Consider the following 18,356-nt stretch of genomic DNA (forward strand, 5'->3'; position numbering starts at 1 on the left):
TTATTATTGGGGGCATATTGGACTCTTGGTTGGGATGACTCAATTATTTTGGCATAAAATGACACTCAATTATACACATCAGTTGCTGCAGGTTTGTAGAATTGGGACGGAAAATTGATTGAACAGATTGTATAATGACGAGGAAGAAAGTAATGGATGTGGTTCTGTAAGCACTTCTATGCTAAAAGTATATACTAATAATTGACTTATTAAGTTATATGAAGTGGTGAGCTGGAATTGACTATTTAATGATAATATATTGTCTCGTAGGATCATTATTAATATCCTCATATAATGCCTTCCTAAATGTTCAATTATTAGGTTGTATGAAGTGGTGAGTTGGAATTGACTATTGACAGCTTTACATTTGGTTAATTTTTAGTCTGCTAGTTAACGTTTCAAGTTTCGGTCCTTAACTCATTAAAATGAAAGTTTTTAGGATTCAATGAAATTGTGAAGTGAAATTAATATTATATATTTTTTTAATGTATTTGAAGGTAAATTAAAAATGAATGTAGATAGCAAGTCGTTTGATTTTGTGAAGATATTGCTAAATTTTGCGCTAAAATTTGTCACAAATGGTGGTGACCCTTAAGTCGACATTTTTTATACATATTGTGTCGGTAAGTATAATCAGTGACTGCAAACCTCCAGCTGATACCAACGGTTTAATTTTGTTCCTAATCACGTTTTATTCTTAATTAGTTGAAGGTTGACGAGTTGTATTTGATCTGATGAGTCGGTGTATTTAACTGCAGTTTGGAATATTCTAATTTCACAACCTGTATGATGTTGAGCTTGTTGTCCTGTTCGGTTTTTATATTTCTGAATTTGTAATCTTAATTCTCCGACTTAAACCTATTTTTTTTTATTGTTTTATACTTATAGTTCTATACTAGTTTACAATTTTCAATCTTTATTTTCATAAACATAATAACCTCATCTATTTATGTGGTCTGACACAGATTAATTGGACACATTAATTGATGTGAGATTGTTTCAGTTTAACTACCATCACTTGACCATTAATTGCTATTTCTTATGAATGTATCTCTGGCACACAATTCTTATAAAAATATACCCCACTTATGAAAAGTATTCCCAACATCATGTGGTGAACTTCTTTGAGAGATGTAACAGTTTTATGACGAAGAAAGCGCCCAACATTTTTTCTAAACAACACAACCTATAAATACCTCCATGATAACATTGACTAGGCATGCATTACTCACATAATTTTGTTCTTGAGTGTTAAGAGTCTTTACAGACACGTCTTTCCCTACTTCAACACGTGAAAGAAAATTCTTTGAAGTTTAAGCTAAGAAAACTCTAACACATAGTACAAAACACTTCTGTAAAATATAGTCATTTCTTCTTGGTATATATTTGTCCATATCTATGTTTGCACATCTCATTGTAATATGTTCTTAAAAACTACTTTGCACGTCAAATATCCCATTTTGAATTTGACTATGTAACTGTTTAATTCATTATGTGATAGACTGAAATAATAAATGTAAAATGATATAAAGGCAATTCTTTTTTCCTTGCATATAATTTATTATTAGTTGAAATTTATATGTGAATACTAAAATAAAATTCATGTCATTTACAAAGATTTGCATAAGTTTAATGTAATACTAAAAAATATGTTGAAAAATATCACAAAATAACTTGCAACTAACACTTTCCTTGGAAAAATTGTGTTGGTAATAAGCTTGTCTGTTTTAATCTGCTTCTTTATTCTCTTTTCTTTCTGTTTTAAAATAAATATTATATTTTTTAAATAATTTATTTGTAAAAAACGAACTTTTACCTCCTACCTCTTACTTTATTGTTAAATATATATATATCTCAACATTTATCATTATATTCGATATTTTAACTCGGGTGGAGAAAATTAATAAAGTAAAAAATATATAATTAAATGAATTTATAGTTTCTCATAAAAGTATTTAACAATTTCTTATTCTTCATAACAAATATTAAAGAAGAAACTATTTTAAAACGGGTGCTTATATTTTTACTATGCAAGCAATAATCACAGGAAAAGTTCCTCATATGTTGGATCTCTTGAAAAAATTGAAGACAATAATGTGACTTAATCAATTGTATTTATACAGTTTTTTTACATAAATTTTATCAATTATTTAATTTCATTTCTTACATCATGATATAATCCTGTTAAATGGCTTGAACATAAATCTAACAGAAAAATTTATAAAATGAAATTGTACTAAATAAATATAAAAGTACCTCTACAAACATACCTGTAAATAGACCAACATATTCGGTGGTTGTTCTGTGTCCGTCATACATTGCATGTGGTTTGGTAGGGTTCTCTGCGGGTTTAAATAAAAATATTAAAAACATCTGAAAAAAAAAAACTACAAAACTATATATAAAAAAATAACTCACGTATTCAAACATGAAAATGGTTTCAACTATCTTAATTATGTTCCCAAAAACATTTAATATATTTTCTTCTTAAAATGTTGTGCTGGTTAAAATAGGTTGATACATTAACTCCAAACCAAATGACTTTGACCAATATTCATAGGAGCTCATATTCCAATTGGTTTCAATCTGCACAGAATGTAAATAAAAAACCACAGTTCACAAATCATAACACATATTCCACAAGGAATTAACTGAAAAGCATCATTGTATTTTTCTGCTTTTATCACGAAAACCGAACAAATGAATATAGTCAGAGTGAAGAACATGCAGCTTAAATCCAATGTCTGCAATATTGAACACAGCAAGAAGTTTTCTTTTAATGTGGATGAAGCCTCTTTATTATTTGTGTCAAACATCAAGGGCATTTCTTTATACATCTAAACACAGCAGATTATTTGTCAGGCATCTTGGGTTACAGTCAGAAGCTGAAAGTAGAGAAAGCCAACTTAACTTTGGATATAAATAATTAATGTCTCTTCAAGACTGAATAAAAACACCGGAACAAGACATTTATTACTTCTGTTATCGCAACAGTGGTTGCATATGTTATGTGCTTGATGTTTTCCTAACTTGGTCCTCCTCACAGACCAAAAATAAATGCAGTGTAACCAATATGCTATGAAAATTATTTGTACTTGTATATGCAGTATTCAAATTTGAATGCCGATTACGGCTCAGCAAAGGGCAAAGAGTAAAATCAATAACTAGAATATTTAGCTTTGTACATAATTAATAAAGTGTACACATTTATTAGAAATCTCTACAAAAGTTGATTCATTGTGCATTGCATGAATCCTGATTGTCACTGAAAACTTTAACAGTTAGCTGACGAAAGCTGCATGTAGAACATTGAACTAAACAGACTGATATGTGGATTTTTCTGTGGTATATATCAATATGGTGGTAGTGAGTATTTTTTTTTTGGAATAGTTTATATACAGTTTTAAGTTCAAATATTGTTATCCTTATATTACACTTAAACTAATAATTAAAAAAAGAGAGAGAAACGTGATGTAATTAATTATTAATGTAAAGTAAAACATTATTCTATAATAATATTGTATATTTTAACTCTTATATAAGAAGTGAAATTTATAATATTATGACTATAAATAATAAAAATTATGGTTAAATATAATTTTATCAAAGTAAAAATTAGAATTAGTTTATTTTCAAAAAATTTTTAGCCAAATTTAATTTTTCAAATTTAAAAATACATGGATTTACTTTTTTTAATTAACTTTTTTAAGTTTATTTAACTTTTAAATGTATTTTTTTAACTAATATAGAAAAAAAACATGCTAAACAGTATAAACAATTCAAATACAATATAAAATATATTTAAAATATAAAATAATCTTAACAAAATTTAATTAAAAAAACTAAATTTATACATTTATAAAATTAGAAACTAAATTAAATTAAAATTAAAAAAAATCTAATTATCACAAAAAAAAAGTTAAACGTTAAGAAATAAAAATATACTTCTTTAAAATTGGCAAAAAGTGGAAGAGCTTTTTTTTTTTTTTATTTCATTGGATCTTAACCTTTGTACTTCATTAACTCTTCATTCTAGAAATAGATTTGTAGGTATTTTGCATGTATGAAGAAATTATTTTAGAATCAACCGTCCAAAAAAACTAATAAGAATGAAAAGAAAATTCATTGAGGAGCGGTTAAATTTTGTATGAGTAGTAATTAATGTGTGAGAGTGAACATTTATTTTCATCTGAATTTTGGTTGAGGCTGTTCTCACCCCTTGTGGAAGTGACAGAAAAATGTGGTTAAATTTAAAAACATTTTATTTTTTATCAAATCATTGTATCTCAACATTCAAGCATTTTTTAGTTTTCATTCTCCAACTACAATTTCTTCTAGTAAGAATGTACCATGTTCATGGTTTTTTAGATTTAAATTATGAAAAGTAAAATACCATGAATGCTATATAACACTAGATTAACGAATGAAAATATAATCTTCTTCCTCTTTGATCAACTAATTATTAATCAAGGTTAATTAATAATCTACTAACTAACTATTATTGTAAATCATTAGGTGGTTCACCAGACTTGAATTATTTATCTATAGATTCATTCAGAAATAAAAATAAAGTTAGATATATCAGTATATAAAAAACTTGAAAAAATAAGAGAACTACATGTGGTATTTTATATTAGCATGATTAGGGTTACTATGGATTATTCTTAAATAATATAATTAATATTAATAAATATTATTTGATAATTATTATATTTAATTGTACAATATAAGAAATATCCTTATTATTTAATTGTCATTAATAAAAAATAAAAATTGTGACTTAATTGAATCAATCAAGCGTGATAAAAATTTATTTAATTTTGCTGAAGTGATTATCTCATCTTCTAGCAATGTATAGATATAATAACCAATAAAAAAAATCAAAATTATCCAAATCAATATCTTCCATCTTAATCTATTTCAAACATTAAATAAAAAATATGTTTTAAAATATATAAGAAAATATCAAAACTATATTTTTTATTGTACTCTAAAATATATGATGACAACTATAAATATTATGTAATTCAAAATGAAATTTATTTTAATAATTCTATTTTATTTCTGATAAAGATTTTATTTAATTTTAGCAAAATCAATTTATTTCATTTTTAAATTATATTATTTCATTTTTCACTAATCAATTTTTTTAATGTATAAATAAAAATTCTTTACCAATGTGAACATACAAGTGCATCTTAACAAATCAATTTATAAATTAGTACATTTTAAAAAATTAACTTATAAATTGTAGTTATATTTTGGGTTTACTTAAAAATATTTTAGATGATTATTTTTTTCATATTTGATTTAGATGACGAAATAAAAAACATTTTATATCACTAACATATTATAATGTATTTAAATTCTCATAATTAATATCTTATAATAAATATTTTAAATAAGTTTTCTAATATAATATAGAGTATATATACTCGTAAGTTAATTTGTAAGATTTTTATTAGATAAATTAATGAAATCACTTATGTGAGATTTAAATATATATATATATATATATATATATATATATCAAGACAATTTTATATTTATTGATACCTTAAAATTATTACAAAAACTTTGTTTTTTTAATTTTGAAATTTCAAAAAATATTATAAAAAATCTTATAAAAAATCTTTAAATTTTACATGATCAAGGTTAAATTAACAGTTTCTAATTTAGAAATTTTTTCAAAATTTAAATTTCAAAACTATTATGATTTTTTTTTAGAAGTTGAGATAGAATAGTTTAACTGAGTTATACTCAATTCTTCTAAAAGCATATTATAAATGCTGTAAACTATAAATAGTTAGGTTTAGATTATATATTTCAAATTTAATAATTTACATTAATTAAAATAATAAAAATAACTTATTGAAAGTTTAACTTGAATATTATTTTATACAAGGTTAGTTGGGATTAAATAGTTAAATTAAAATTAATAATTTAAAAGAATTTCTTTAATACTTTTAATTTTAATTACTATATTAATTAATTTATGTAATCATGATTTATAACTCAAATATTTAGTTTAACTATAAATTTATTTATATATAATTTTTTAAAATTTTATATATGTAAAAGAATCATTTTATTCGTCACACGTAATAGTTATAAAAAAATTTGTAAGAAAATACTATTTTCATACGACAAGGTTTCTGTATATACGACAACAATTTCCCCTTATATACGACAAGATTTTACCTTTGCTTTATTAGATGGTGTGGTATTGTGCATCAGAAAAGCTACCTGTGATTCTGTAACATCTTCAGAAGTGAGAAAAAAATTAATATGTCTTTGGATTCAAGTATGTCATTGAATTTTTTATTAATAATTGGTATAATAAAAGTAATTAAGACTAATAAATTAATTAGCACATTCATAATTAACTAACAATTTTTTATAGTCATATTTATAATTATTTGTAAATAATTATGATATGTAAATGAACATTCATAGTTAGAGAGATTCATTCCTTCATCAACAAAATTAGAACAAAAAAGTTTTAATTAAAAAAATGTAAATATAATATCACACTGCTAAATATTTATTAATTAGAACTAATTAGTATATGCTAACTCTTTTTTATATAATTACTTAGATAAGTTAGAAGTCATCTCTATGTTATATTATAGTTTTCTTTAATTACAGAATTGTTTGATACTTAGTGACTTGTATGCTAATTTAGTGTATAAGAGTTTTTGTTTGATATAGTAGTCATTCAAAATTTAAAAAAATAAATGTTCTTTTCACTTATATTTATTTTTTTATAAATTTTAAAAAGAGTATTTATTATCTTCTGAACCATTTGTCGTTCAGTGTAAAAATACGACAACAATTAAGTTAAAATACACCGCTTCGATAACAATTAGGTTACAATATGCCACTTCGTGATGTAACCTTACAATGATAATAATACAATACATTGTTATATCATTGGATGACTCAAAAGGTATCACACAGATAAATTAACCTAATAAAAAGGTTTGTTTGATACCTTACAGAAATATTAAAATAATAAAATTTAACAGGGGTGGATAAAAACATGAAACAATCAAACTAAACATTTAAATGATAAAAGTCATAGATTAATAAAAAGAGGGAAAAAATCATTTAATCAAATTTAAATTATGTTTAAGTGGATTATTGAAATAATTTAACTATTTTTTGGGATCTTACTGAAGTTTAAATTTTATATTTTAAACAAATTTTAGACATTAAATTGTCTAGGTTGTTTTTAAAGCACAAATTTGAATAAGTTGACATGGTTTATTGTAATCCTTACTTATTATAATCCTAAGTCCTATTCATATTCTATCATGATTTGAAGATATCTAATTATATATGTTGCAAAAACTCAGGCATTGGATTTCAGACATGATTGTAATATGTCGGGTTTTGGTTAATTTTGTCATTAATAAGAGTAACAACACATGTAATGTGTATCTCATTCAAATCTTAAGTAACAACTCACGCAAAGCACAAACACTATACTAAGACTAATGATGTTACACAAAACATGTTGAGTACTAGTGTATTTTTTTTTTCTTTACAAAATACATATCAGCTTTATACGGGGAAGCTAGGTTCATGCAAATAATATTAAATACATAAATTATGCTACCATGCAACAAGTGTAATCTTGTTGAATTTTACATTCTGAGTTTAGCATATAAAAGATAGTTTAACTCCCCTGTTATTCAAAAATCTATTATATTATATCCACAATTTACTTAATTTTAAAGAATTAAATATTAGAAACAATTACTTAAAAGATTATTCCCAATACAAGAATTATTTTTGGTTAATTTTTCAACTATATAAAATCTTATATTAATAATGAGACTGTAACTTTGTCGTCATTTAATTATATTGTTATAAGACAAAGGAATAAGAAGTATTTTTAAGTATAACTAGCATCGTCATCATATATCATACATTAAACAATAAAGATCAGGCCAATTATAAAATAGTTTTCTAACAACAACAATAACCTAATGCACAAGTTGGCATTATGATAATTGTCTTCTAACATTAAAAACTATTTTAGTCAACTGTCTAGAAAATGTTAACATTTAATTAATGAAAAATAAGATGTAAAGGAACACTTTATTGTCATTCAGTGAGAGGTGTTTCTTTCAAGACTAAGCTCTAATCAGTGAGAGTTTTACATTGAATGAATCTATGTTTGTGAATTCTTTGATCAGTTATTTATTATCATTATTATTAGTACGTAACGTTTGCTTCTTGTGTGGAATATCATGTCAATTTAGGGTTTGATTTATTTAGCATAGGATACCTGACTTTGGAAACCTTAACTTTTCACATGCCAGAGGGTGAAAACTTAGGTCTTTGTGTCTCTGATATTGTCTGTTCTAGGACCCTGTCTCCTTTTTAGACATATATATTTTTAATACATTCATCAATATGTATAGTTGGTTGAAGAAATAATCCACTGTCAAATTTTCTTTATTTTTTTTTACCTTTTTAAGATTATTTATTTGGAGGAAGAAGGTCAAGATTAGTTGTTTTTACCTTGTGTGAAGCTCAAAGTTGTATCACAAACTAAATAATTAAATAAATGAGAAGTAACTAAATAAATAAATAAATGAGAAGACGAGATGCATCCTATGACTAGACAACAGCTCTAATGAATTTGTTTGTTTCGGAAGGAATTTTTTTTGCATATCCTTCTCTTTTCTCAAGTTGCTCAACAAACGACGAATCCATTTCGGTCCAATCATGTTATAAAGTTCAATTTTTACTTTAATAATTTTATTTTAAAAATTGACACTTTTATTGGAATAATTATTTATTTTATACTTTCAACTAATAACAATTACATGTATCATAAATTAAAACATATGATTTCAAAGAGTGTAACTCTCTTCCAGAAGTGTTTATGTATTTTTTTACCTTAGTCTATTATGGCTGCCTGTATAGGACAGTATTATAATTTTTTTTTATGTAAGATTTTAGCTTAGAATTAGAACCTTCTGATTGATGTATTAGAAGTATTAATCAGAGGTTGCATGATGACGACTGAAGGAAAAATTGGCAGTGATATTACTTTCAATCATTTTAGTTTTTTTTATCATATTAGAAATAAAAAATGGACTTTAATATAACATCATTAATTTGAAAATTGAAATAGTAGTTTTTTTTTTCATTAACCTTGTGAAATATATTAACCTTGAAGATGGGATTTACTTGAAATTTGAATTAAATATAATTTGTATATTTTATTATAAAGTCCAATTACATAAAAAGAGAAAAAAAAAGCAGAATCTAAAGAAATAGTATTACATAAAGATGGTTGCAAAATAAATAGATAGACATGTTTGTTGAATATAGGCTGTACAGAAAATAATGGATTAGAAAGTGACACAGGTGATTGTTAATTATCCTAAATTAAAATTACTGCATTCACTCACTCGTTCATGAATGGAGACGCCTAAGAAAGAAGAAATAGACGAAATCCCTCATTTGTACGAACACAATTCACAAAATCAGGCAGTATTGGATCTGTTTTGTATTATTACCATTATTACTAATTATTATTATTTTTATTTTGGTGAAATTAATATGTATGATTATGCTACAAGGTTTGTGGTTTCATGACATTGACAGCAGAAACACTTCCCCATGCTCAAATACACACTGTGGTTTTGCTTTTTAAGGTTAAAAATTTGTCCCCTCCCATTCTTCCTTTCCTTTGCTTTCATCCTTCAGGTACACATTTTACCATCAGCCTTCATTTTTTTGTCCCAAAATCACAAACTTGGAAAAGATAGAATAACTAAATTAACCACTTTTTAGTGTTTTATACTTATTATTATTGTGTTGACTGGTACAAGAAACAGAGAACAGAAGAAATGATTAGCAGTATGAAGTGGTTAAAGGTAAAACATAGTAAATATGATTAAAAAATGTTGACCGGAGTTTAGGAAATTGGGGTTGAGTTGTCACGAGCTATACACAGTGAGGGAAGTGGAACAGTAAAGTGGAGCTAGAAGACTACATGCAAAGCTAAATTATGAGGAAAGCTGTTACCTTAGCAGTTGGCGCTGTCTGAAGTTGTCTGTGTCTGTGTGTATTGCAAGTCACTGTCTCCGCTTTAGAAATAGAACCGGTTACTTGCAATACAAAAGCAAAATAAGATACCACTCCTGTGATATGAGTTCATCACCATTTGAGTTTCTCTTTCTTCCCCCTTCTGGAGAGAGAGAGAGAGAGAGAGAGAGTTTGAAGGACTTGAAGAAGCGTAGGGTGGGGGGGTCCTACTGCTTATTGTTTGGAGGGCAGTAACAGTCCCTGTCAATGATTTTTACTTGGGTGGTGACTCTCATTTCAATGACCCACCCAATCAATATCACACTTGCTTATTGCTGGGGTGGGGATTTTAATCAATGAACCAAACCTCCTCCTCTTCACATTTTCTCATTTCACCCTTTCTTTTCTCTCTCGGTCTTTTTCATCACTCCCAGTTACACTTCGAACATAAAGGGAAACCTGGATCTCACTAATATGAGTACACCTTCAACAGTAAGTTCTCTATCATTACTTCTTTCCACACTTCCCCATCTCACTTTCATCTCCTCCCTAACTTAATACTGGATGGAGTAAGATCTACAGCTCAAATCTTTTTCAGACACACTGCCTTGATCATCCACTGTTCATCTTGTTTTTATATTTTCTGCCACTACGCCACTGGAAAGCTTGGCGGTCATTGATTTTTCACTTTTGCTTGCTCTTTCGGTATTTAATTTAAATTTGCGCTATTAACTGTGGAGAAAATGTAGCTGATGATCGGAGGATATTTTCAACTCCTCTAAGTTCAATTATGTGTTGCTGTTTCTAGATCCTACCCGAATTTCATAATTGTTTTGGTCTTCTCAGTTAAGGCTGAAGAAGCATGTGAATTGCTGCTGTTGTTAATGGTTTTAATAAAATTGATGAAATGGGAAAGTTTCTCGCATTCTCACTGGTAGCACTTGGTAACTGATGGTGAATGTTTCTCTTGCAGCACCTGGAAGTGCTTCTGGTACTTGCATTGCTCAGTTGCAGCCCGGGAATAGTATGGAGCAACACACTTTGCCAGCAGACAAACGACGAAGTTCGACCTCACAGCGTCAGCATCACCGAATTTGGTGCAGTTGGCGATGGAGTCACTCTCAACACAAAAGCATTTCAAAATGCCATCTTCTACCTGAATTCTTTTGCTGACAAAGGTGGAGCCAAGCTTTTTGTTCCGGCTGGTAGGTGGCTAACCGGTAGTTTTGATCTCATCAGTCATCTGACTTTGTGGTTGGACAAGGATGCAGTAATTCTCGGATCAACGGTAAGCCACTCTCTGTAAATGATGGAAGATAAAAAAGGAAGTTTAATTTAACTGCTTAGCTGGCTTGCCTCAGTTTTTTTTTTTTGTCCAAAGCATAAGATCCCTTTGAGCAAAGTTTTCTTATTCTTACTTGGCAGTAATTAATTTTCCATACAATGCAGGGCTTATATTTTAACTTGTAAAAAATTCGGCTTTTGTTGAATTTTAAACTCCGGGTTGGAGTCCTACAAACTTGATGCTGTAATGTTTTCAGACATTCAACGATAAACTTGTCTATAACTCATGCATAAAGTGATTTGTAGTTCCAATTTTCACATGCATGTCCCATTTGTTACAGAACCCTGAAGATTGGCCAGTTGTTGATCCTCTACCCTCGTATGGAAGAGGAAGAGAGTTACCAGGCAGAAGGCATAAAAGCCTCGTTTATGGGCGCAATTTGACTGATGTGATCATAACAGGTTAGTAGCATTCAACACAATTATTATAGTCTGAATACATAAATTGGTAATGTTGATATTGTCAGTGTATCAATGAAGGTAATAATGGAACTATCGATGGTCAAGGGAGTATCTGGTGGAGCATGTTTAGGAACAAAACTCTGGATTATACACGTCCCCATTTGATAGAATTGATGAACTCAACAGGGGTCCTCATTTCAAATTTAACCTTGTTGAATTCTCCATTTTGGACAGTCCATCCTGTGTATTGCAGGTTTGTCCTCCACTGAAGGATTGAGTTTGTATCTTATTCCTCGTTTTCCATAGTTCAAGTACTTTCATTGCATATTTAAAACTGCGCAATAGTGGAGCTTTCATGATTAGGGGCAGATTTGAGACTGTTTTTCTGATGAACAGCCATGTTACAGTTCAGAAAGTGGCGATCTTTGCTCCTCTTGATTCTCCAAATACCGATGGGATTGATCCGGGTAAACTTTCTCCTTTAGTCTGGCATGCTGTATTATTCTCTAATTGACTATTAGCAAATCTTCTACTTTAATTTTTATAAAAATATCCATTGTTTGACGCTGTCTTGGTGTGGTATCAAGCTTTTGTCATAAAATGTTTCGTAGAAACACTCACTTGAACTTAAATGAAGGCATAATATCTAAATTTATATGCAATTGTACATCATACCTATAAACAATGCTTACATCCTCCCAAGTCACAATTATTTCCTTTTAGAAGATTTAGTAGATTCTCACAGACATACCTTTAAAATGTGTCCAGATTCTTCTGACAACGTTTGCATTGAGGACTGTTACATAAGCACTGGTGATGATCTGATTGCAATCAAGAGCGGGTGGGATGAGTATGGCATTGCATACGGTCGTCCGTGCACAAACATTGTCATCCACAGGCTTGTTGGTAAAACTCAAACGAGTGCAGGGATTGCAATAGGAAGTGAGATGTCTGGTGGTGTATCTGAAGTTCATGTAGAAGATGTTCAGTTCTACGATTCAAATACTGCAATCAGAGTAAAGACTTCTCCTGGAAGGGGTGGTTATGTCAGAAACGTCTATGTCTCAAATGTGACCTTGACTAATGTAGATATTGCTATTAGGTTCACTGGTTTATTTGGGGAACATCCAGATGATGCTTATGATCCAAATGCTCTGCCTGTAATAGAAAAGATTACAATCAAGGATGTGGTGGGAGAGAATATAAAAACTGCAGGTCTTATAGAGGGTATAGAAGGTGACAATTTTGTCAACGTTTGCCTATCAAACATTGTCCTTAATGTGAGCTCAAACTATCCATGGAACTGCTCCTATGTTAAAGGATATTCCGACTTGGTTCTGCCAGAAGCTTGTGAGCCTCTCAAAGAAAGGATTTTTCCTGAGCATTGTTCAGATTGTTACTATATGTCAAATCAAATTCAGAGTTCGAAAGGCCAAAATAGAGGTGCTTGGTTTATGTCTTGGTAAATTGTGGAGTTTATAGCAGCAATATTGTGCTACTAAAGCTCACTTTATAGCTGAAATTTGATTGGTGCATTTTTTCAGCAGGGCAAAGAAACTTCAGGTGACATAAGAGGTTGTGTAGAGTTGCCGAACTGTGATTTTGCATCTTGAGAAAGTTACCGAGAAATGATTGCTTTTTGTAGCTTGTGTGCAGTGACAAATAATTGAGTGGTTTATCAGAAATAGGAAGTTGGATGATTTCATCATGTCATGCTTTCTCTAGCTATGGCTTTGGAAAGAAAATTACAAAGTTTTGTGTTTCAGTTTATTCTAAGGGAAAGAGTGTTTTTTGCTGTTGATAGAAGTGAGATACGGTTACTCTGACAGTTCCCTTTTGCCAAAAAATTGATCCCACTTAGGAGATTTTGCAGTTGTACTAGACAGGTGTTTGGTAGTTTTACATCTCTTTTGTTTGAATAAGGAATCCAATAAATAAACTTCCTACTAAGGTAAATTTACTCAATTAAATCCATCTCCTTCTGCACTCACATGAACAATGTTATTATTTCTTGGTTTACTTTCATTTTTCTTTTAGGCTGCTACATAATAATCTCCAGTTGTATCTGGAAAGAAAAATAAGAACATCAAAGTGCAGATACAATAAAAAACGAGTTTTGTTTTTCCTCTGGAAAATAAAGCAAAAACATGGGTAATAAGATGAGACCTTTGCCTATCAACTTATGGTAGAGATATAAAGCTCAAGCTCACAAGTTATAGCCTTTACTAAGGAAATACTAAGATGGTCTTAATAGGAGAATACAATTTTTTCACATGATTAGGCTTAAATATCTAAATAAAGAATAACATGTCCTTTTAACAATCTTCCTACAAGCTTATAAGATCAAATCGAAAAGGAAAACATTTAATGTCTTCAAAATATCAAACATATTAAATACTTAGAATACAAAAGGAGAGGATTACCATGAAGGTATTATAGAAGGATTTAGAATTATTGTTAAATATACTAATTATATCCATTATTTACCGATTATATAAAAAATAAGGAAAGTGAAATTTGAACTTTGATAAAGTTATTGTCAGTTAAAAAATATTGGCTTTCAAAATTATTTTAATGCAAAAATATTTTTAAGCTGATCCCACATTAGACATGCATTCATTAATAATATGGTTAATAATTATGTGTTGGGGAAAAAACTCTTCTTTCTTTTCACAAATTGTAAGTAAAACCTTCTCTTTCTTGATAAGGGAGAGTGTAATTTTTTTTAAAATTAGACGATTCATAACTAATAATTCATATTAGATAAATAATATTAAAAGTATGATAACTAAACTTTTATAATATAATATGTAATCCATATGAATTTATTATGAATTCTAAATTTTTTAATAATTTTTTCACTTAAACTTCATATTTATCTTAACATGTATACCACCGGATGTATATTATATTTTTCTTTGGAACAATATGTTATTTATTTTTACTCTCTTAATCATTACCGTAGAAAAAAGATATCACGATGGTCAAATGAATCTTTCTACTATGAAAATAAATTTAAATTCTTATATCTAGAAAGAAAATAATTTGCCCTCGTTTCCTAAACATAGGATAATGTTTTTGAATATATTGGTTGTTCGTCAATAAAATTCTTAAAAAAATAAATTGAAGTTAAAATTATTACATATGAGGATTAAAACTATCTTAGGTCTTCTACTCAACTAGAGAAAACTACAACAAGGAATCATACATAATTAGAAGTCTTTAAATCGAATGACAAGTTTTCAATTAAACTATTAAAACATGTTTACTAGAGGTGTCATTTCAACCCCTAGCCCATGGGTTGACCCTAACCCCTTCTAAAATTAAGCCCCAATTTTCTAGCCCCCTTAATAGGGGGCTTTTTAAAAGCCCCAACCCCTAAAGCCCCACATAAAGTGGGCTGGGGTAGGGTTAGGATGGGGCTAGCCCCCAAACTAAATTAATTCACTTTTAATATTTTTTTAGTTATTTCTTTTATTTACTTTACAAGTTCAATAATTTTCAAAATTTACATGATATTTAATATCTTTTTAATTAAATATAAATGTATAAATATTGATTTTATAAAAACTTATTTAAAATAATTTTTTAATTATAAGTATATTTTAAATATATAATTTTATTATTTTGGAAAGTTAAAAAAAAAAAATTTTATTATTATTTTTATTTAAAAGAAAATAAAAAAAAAATCAAAAAATAAATTATAAAAGTAACACAGTTGAAAATTCGATTTTTCAATAATCGAATTCTGATATCTATATAAATATTTGAAATATTAATTATGGATAGATTTTAAATTTAAATCTACTGATTGGATAAATTTTTAATATCGGTGTAAAATTTTTATTTTTTTATAGTTTGTCATGTAAAATTCTTTTGTTGAATGTTTTGTATAGATATATACATTAAAAAATTAAACCACAAACTTTGTAAAGTTTAAAATTAATTTCACGTAATAAAAGAACTAACTTTTTAGTGAAAATCCTTGTTAGGCAAAATTCTTATAAATATCATATATGTTAGTATACAAGATCTAGATGTAATCCTAGTGGTTATAAAATCATATTTTTTTCTAACCTTTTAGATTAAATTACTATTTTAAAATCATGCTTATCTTTATCCAACAAAGATCGTTTTTATTAAATTATTTATCATAATTGAGCAGATTGTAATAAAAAATAATTAAATAATAGATACAATATTTTTAAATAAATATAATGTTATAATTTATAATACTAAAATTCAAATTATTATTGTATTTAATTATTAACATATAAAATAAATAAAAATTATAATAATTATAATAATAAATAAATTACATCAATGTCTCTTAATAAGAAACTAATAAAAAAGACAAATGAATATAATATAAAATATATTAAAAAGACATAAAAATATATAAATTGATGTAAATGACTAAATAATACGTTTCATAAATTTTTTTTTAAAAGAATTATATAACTTTGTAAATAATAAATATTAATTTTATTAAATTTGGAAAATTAAAAAAGTTATTAAGTCAAAATTTTAACATGTTCACACCAATTAAAAATAATGTAATTTTGATTACAAATCTTAATCGAATGATATTGATTTAAACTAGTGACAAAATAGATTACCATCAATAAATAAATTTGTTAGTCCATCAAAATTTTACATATTAAATTAAATTTTTTAACTTTTAAACCTATTTTATGTGGATATCTCTGAATCGTCAAATTTACAAACCAAAATTAAGATGAAAAAATTATCAAAATAAAATTTGAAAATAAAGAAATAATTGTATAAAAGCATTATTATTAAACTAATTAATATAGAAACAGTTATGAAGTAGAAAATTAATTTTATTGGTAAAAAAATATAATTATACATGAATCAATTATGATTATAAGTTATTACTAACAAAGATAAAATGAAAGCTGGATAAAAAATACATATGATTTGTGATTACTTGTATGATGATATTATGTTTCTAGACGTTAAATTTTGTAAAAAGAAAAGCCCATGGGCTAGCCCTGGCCTATAGGGCTTTAGGGGTTTTTAGCCCTGTGGACTTTTTTAATAAAAAGTTTTTTTGGCCCTGTGGGCTTTTTTGGCCCCAACCCACATGGGTTAGGGCCAAATCTTATTAAAGGGGCTCATTTGACAGCTCTAATGTTTACTAATAATTCACTTAGCTATATGCTGTGATTCATAGAAGTCCATGTTTATGACTTGAAGTCCATGTTTATGACTTTTTAAGACGGGGTCTGCTTCCATTTTTCATGATTGGATGGTGGGGATGAAGGTTGAAATGGATGGTGGATACGACACTTGTTATACTACAAACTGTCTAATATATTTGCTGAAAAAATTGATTGCAATGAAGAATAAACAAAACCAAGTTTTGAAAGTTTTGTTATGCTCTATCAACACCAATTTCTTTATTGTCTTGGATTTTAATTTTTGGCAATGTCCTTGTGTTATTTAATATATACAAACTTTTCTTAATTTTCTTTCCACATGTACACATCTTTAGGACTTTTCCATTATTTTACGAAAGTGCCGAAAATTGGCAAGAACTCATATACAATTTGCTTTTGACATATACTTTAAACAAAATTCAATAACTTGTTTTACAATGTATCTTTAAATAATAAAAGCTTTTGGACGATATTGATTAATCACATGTTTTTTCAAAATCTTCATATATCATTCCACTGTGTACATCCATCATAGATAAACTATAGCCCACACAATATGATTTCTCTTACAACATGAACAATAAAATATACCATAATATAAAAAAATGATAGAAAAAAAATATCTCTAATTGACATTATATATTGTCAATATCTTCTTGAACTTCATATAACTTTGGACTATTATTAAATATGAGTCTTATTAAATTATGACAAACCATATGACTATTATGCTCATCAAACATTTTAGATAATAAATCTTTAGTGAGTGAGTAAGCTATAACGATTTCAGTCCTTGTATGTTTTATCTAAATTAGTTTATCCCGAACTCTTAGCAAACAAAAACGTAATGTTAGTGAATTTTAACTTAGTTGTACTTTTATTGTTGTTGAAAGTAATTAATTACTATTCATTGTAATGAGAATAAGAGTTTGGGTATATAAAAATTCTTAGACTTTTATAAGTGGGTATGTATTCTGTTGTCTTCTTTAATTACCATATCATGCATTTATTAACTTTCAATAGTATTGCTCAAGTTATAATTGAAATATTGTTTGAAATTAAATTTGTCTCCTTTAGTTATTTGGTATCTCTTACGTTATTATCTTTATATGGGACTGTATATAGTTATCTTGTGACAACCTTAGAATACTGTAAAAGTCATCTCTTAGTCTCATATAAGTAATCAACATTTGTGTTAAGAAACATATATTGTCAACATATAATATCATTAATATAGTTACATCTTCAACCAAATTGGCTCATCCTAATGAGATCTTTATTTAATTAGAATTTGGGGTTCGAGGATAAGAGTGAAGAAAAAGTATATATATTTTTTTGTTAGAAATCATAAAAATGTCTCAATCAATCATTAATTCT

General features: G+C 27.4%; 1 protein-coding gene across 2 annotated transcripts; it reads left to right on the forward strand.

Annotated features, from left to right (window-relative positions):
• The first annotated feature begins 10,187 nt into the window (after positions 1-10,187).
• On the forward strand, positions 10,188-13,661 carry LOC124840061 (Pectin lyase-like superfamily protein). Of its 2 annotated transcripts, none has more exons than XM_088091518.1 (7): positions 10,188-10,542; positions 11,024-11,338; positions 11,676-11,796; positions 11,875-12,049; positions 12,193-12,263; positions 12,565-13,239; positions 13,341-13,661. In XM_088091518.1, the coding sequence occupies exons 1-7, from the start codon at positions 10,525-10,527 to the stop codon at positions 13,361-13,363; spliced, it is 1,398 nt and encodes a 465-aa protein (XP_087947644.1). In that variant the 5' UTR covers positions 10,188-10,524; the 3' UTR covers positions 13,364-13,661. The 2 variants fall into 2 exon arrangements, with proteins under 2 accessions (XP_087947644.1, XP_087947645.1); XM_088091519.1 differs by having other exon boundaries at positions 13,344-13,661.
• The last annotated feature ends 4,695 nt before the right edge of the window (positions 13,662-18,356 follow it).

Source organism: Vigna umbellata, chromosome 5, assembly GCF_029865625.1.
Source record: "Vigna umbellata cultivar VRB3 chromosome 5, Vumbellata_1.0, whole genome shotgun sequence".
Classification (NCBI taxonomy): Eukaryota; Viridiplantae; Streptophyta; class Magnoliopsida; order Fabales; family Fabaceae; genus Vigna; species Vigna umbellata.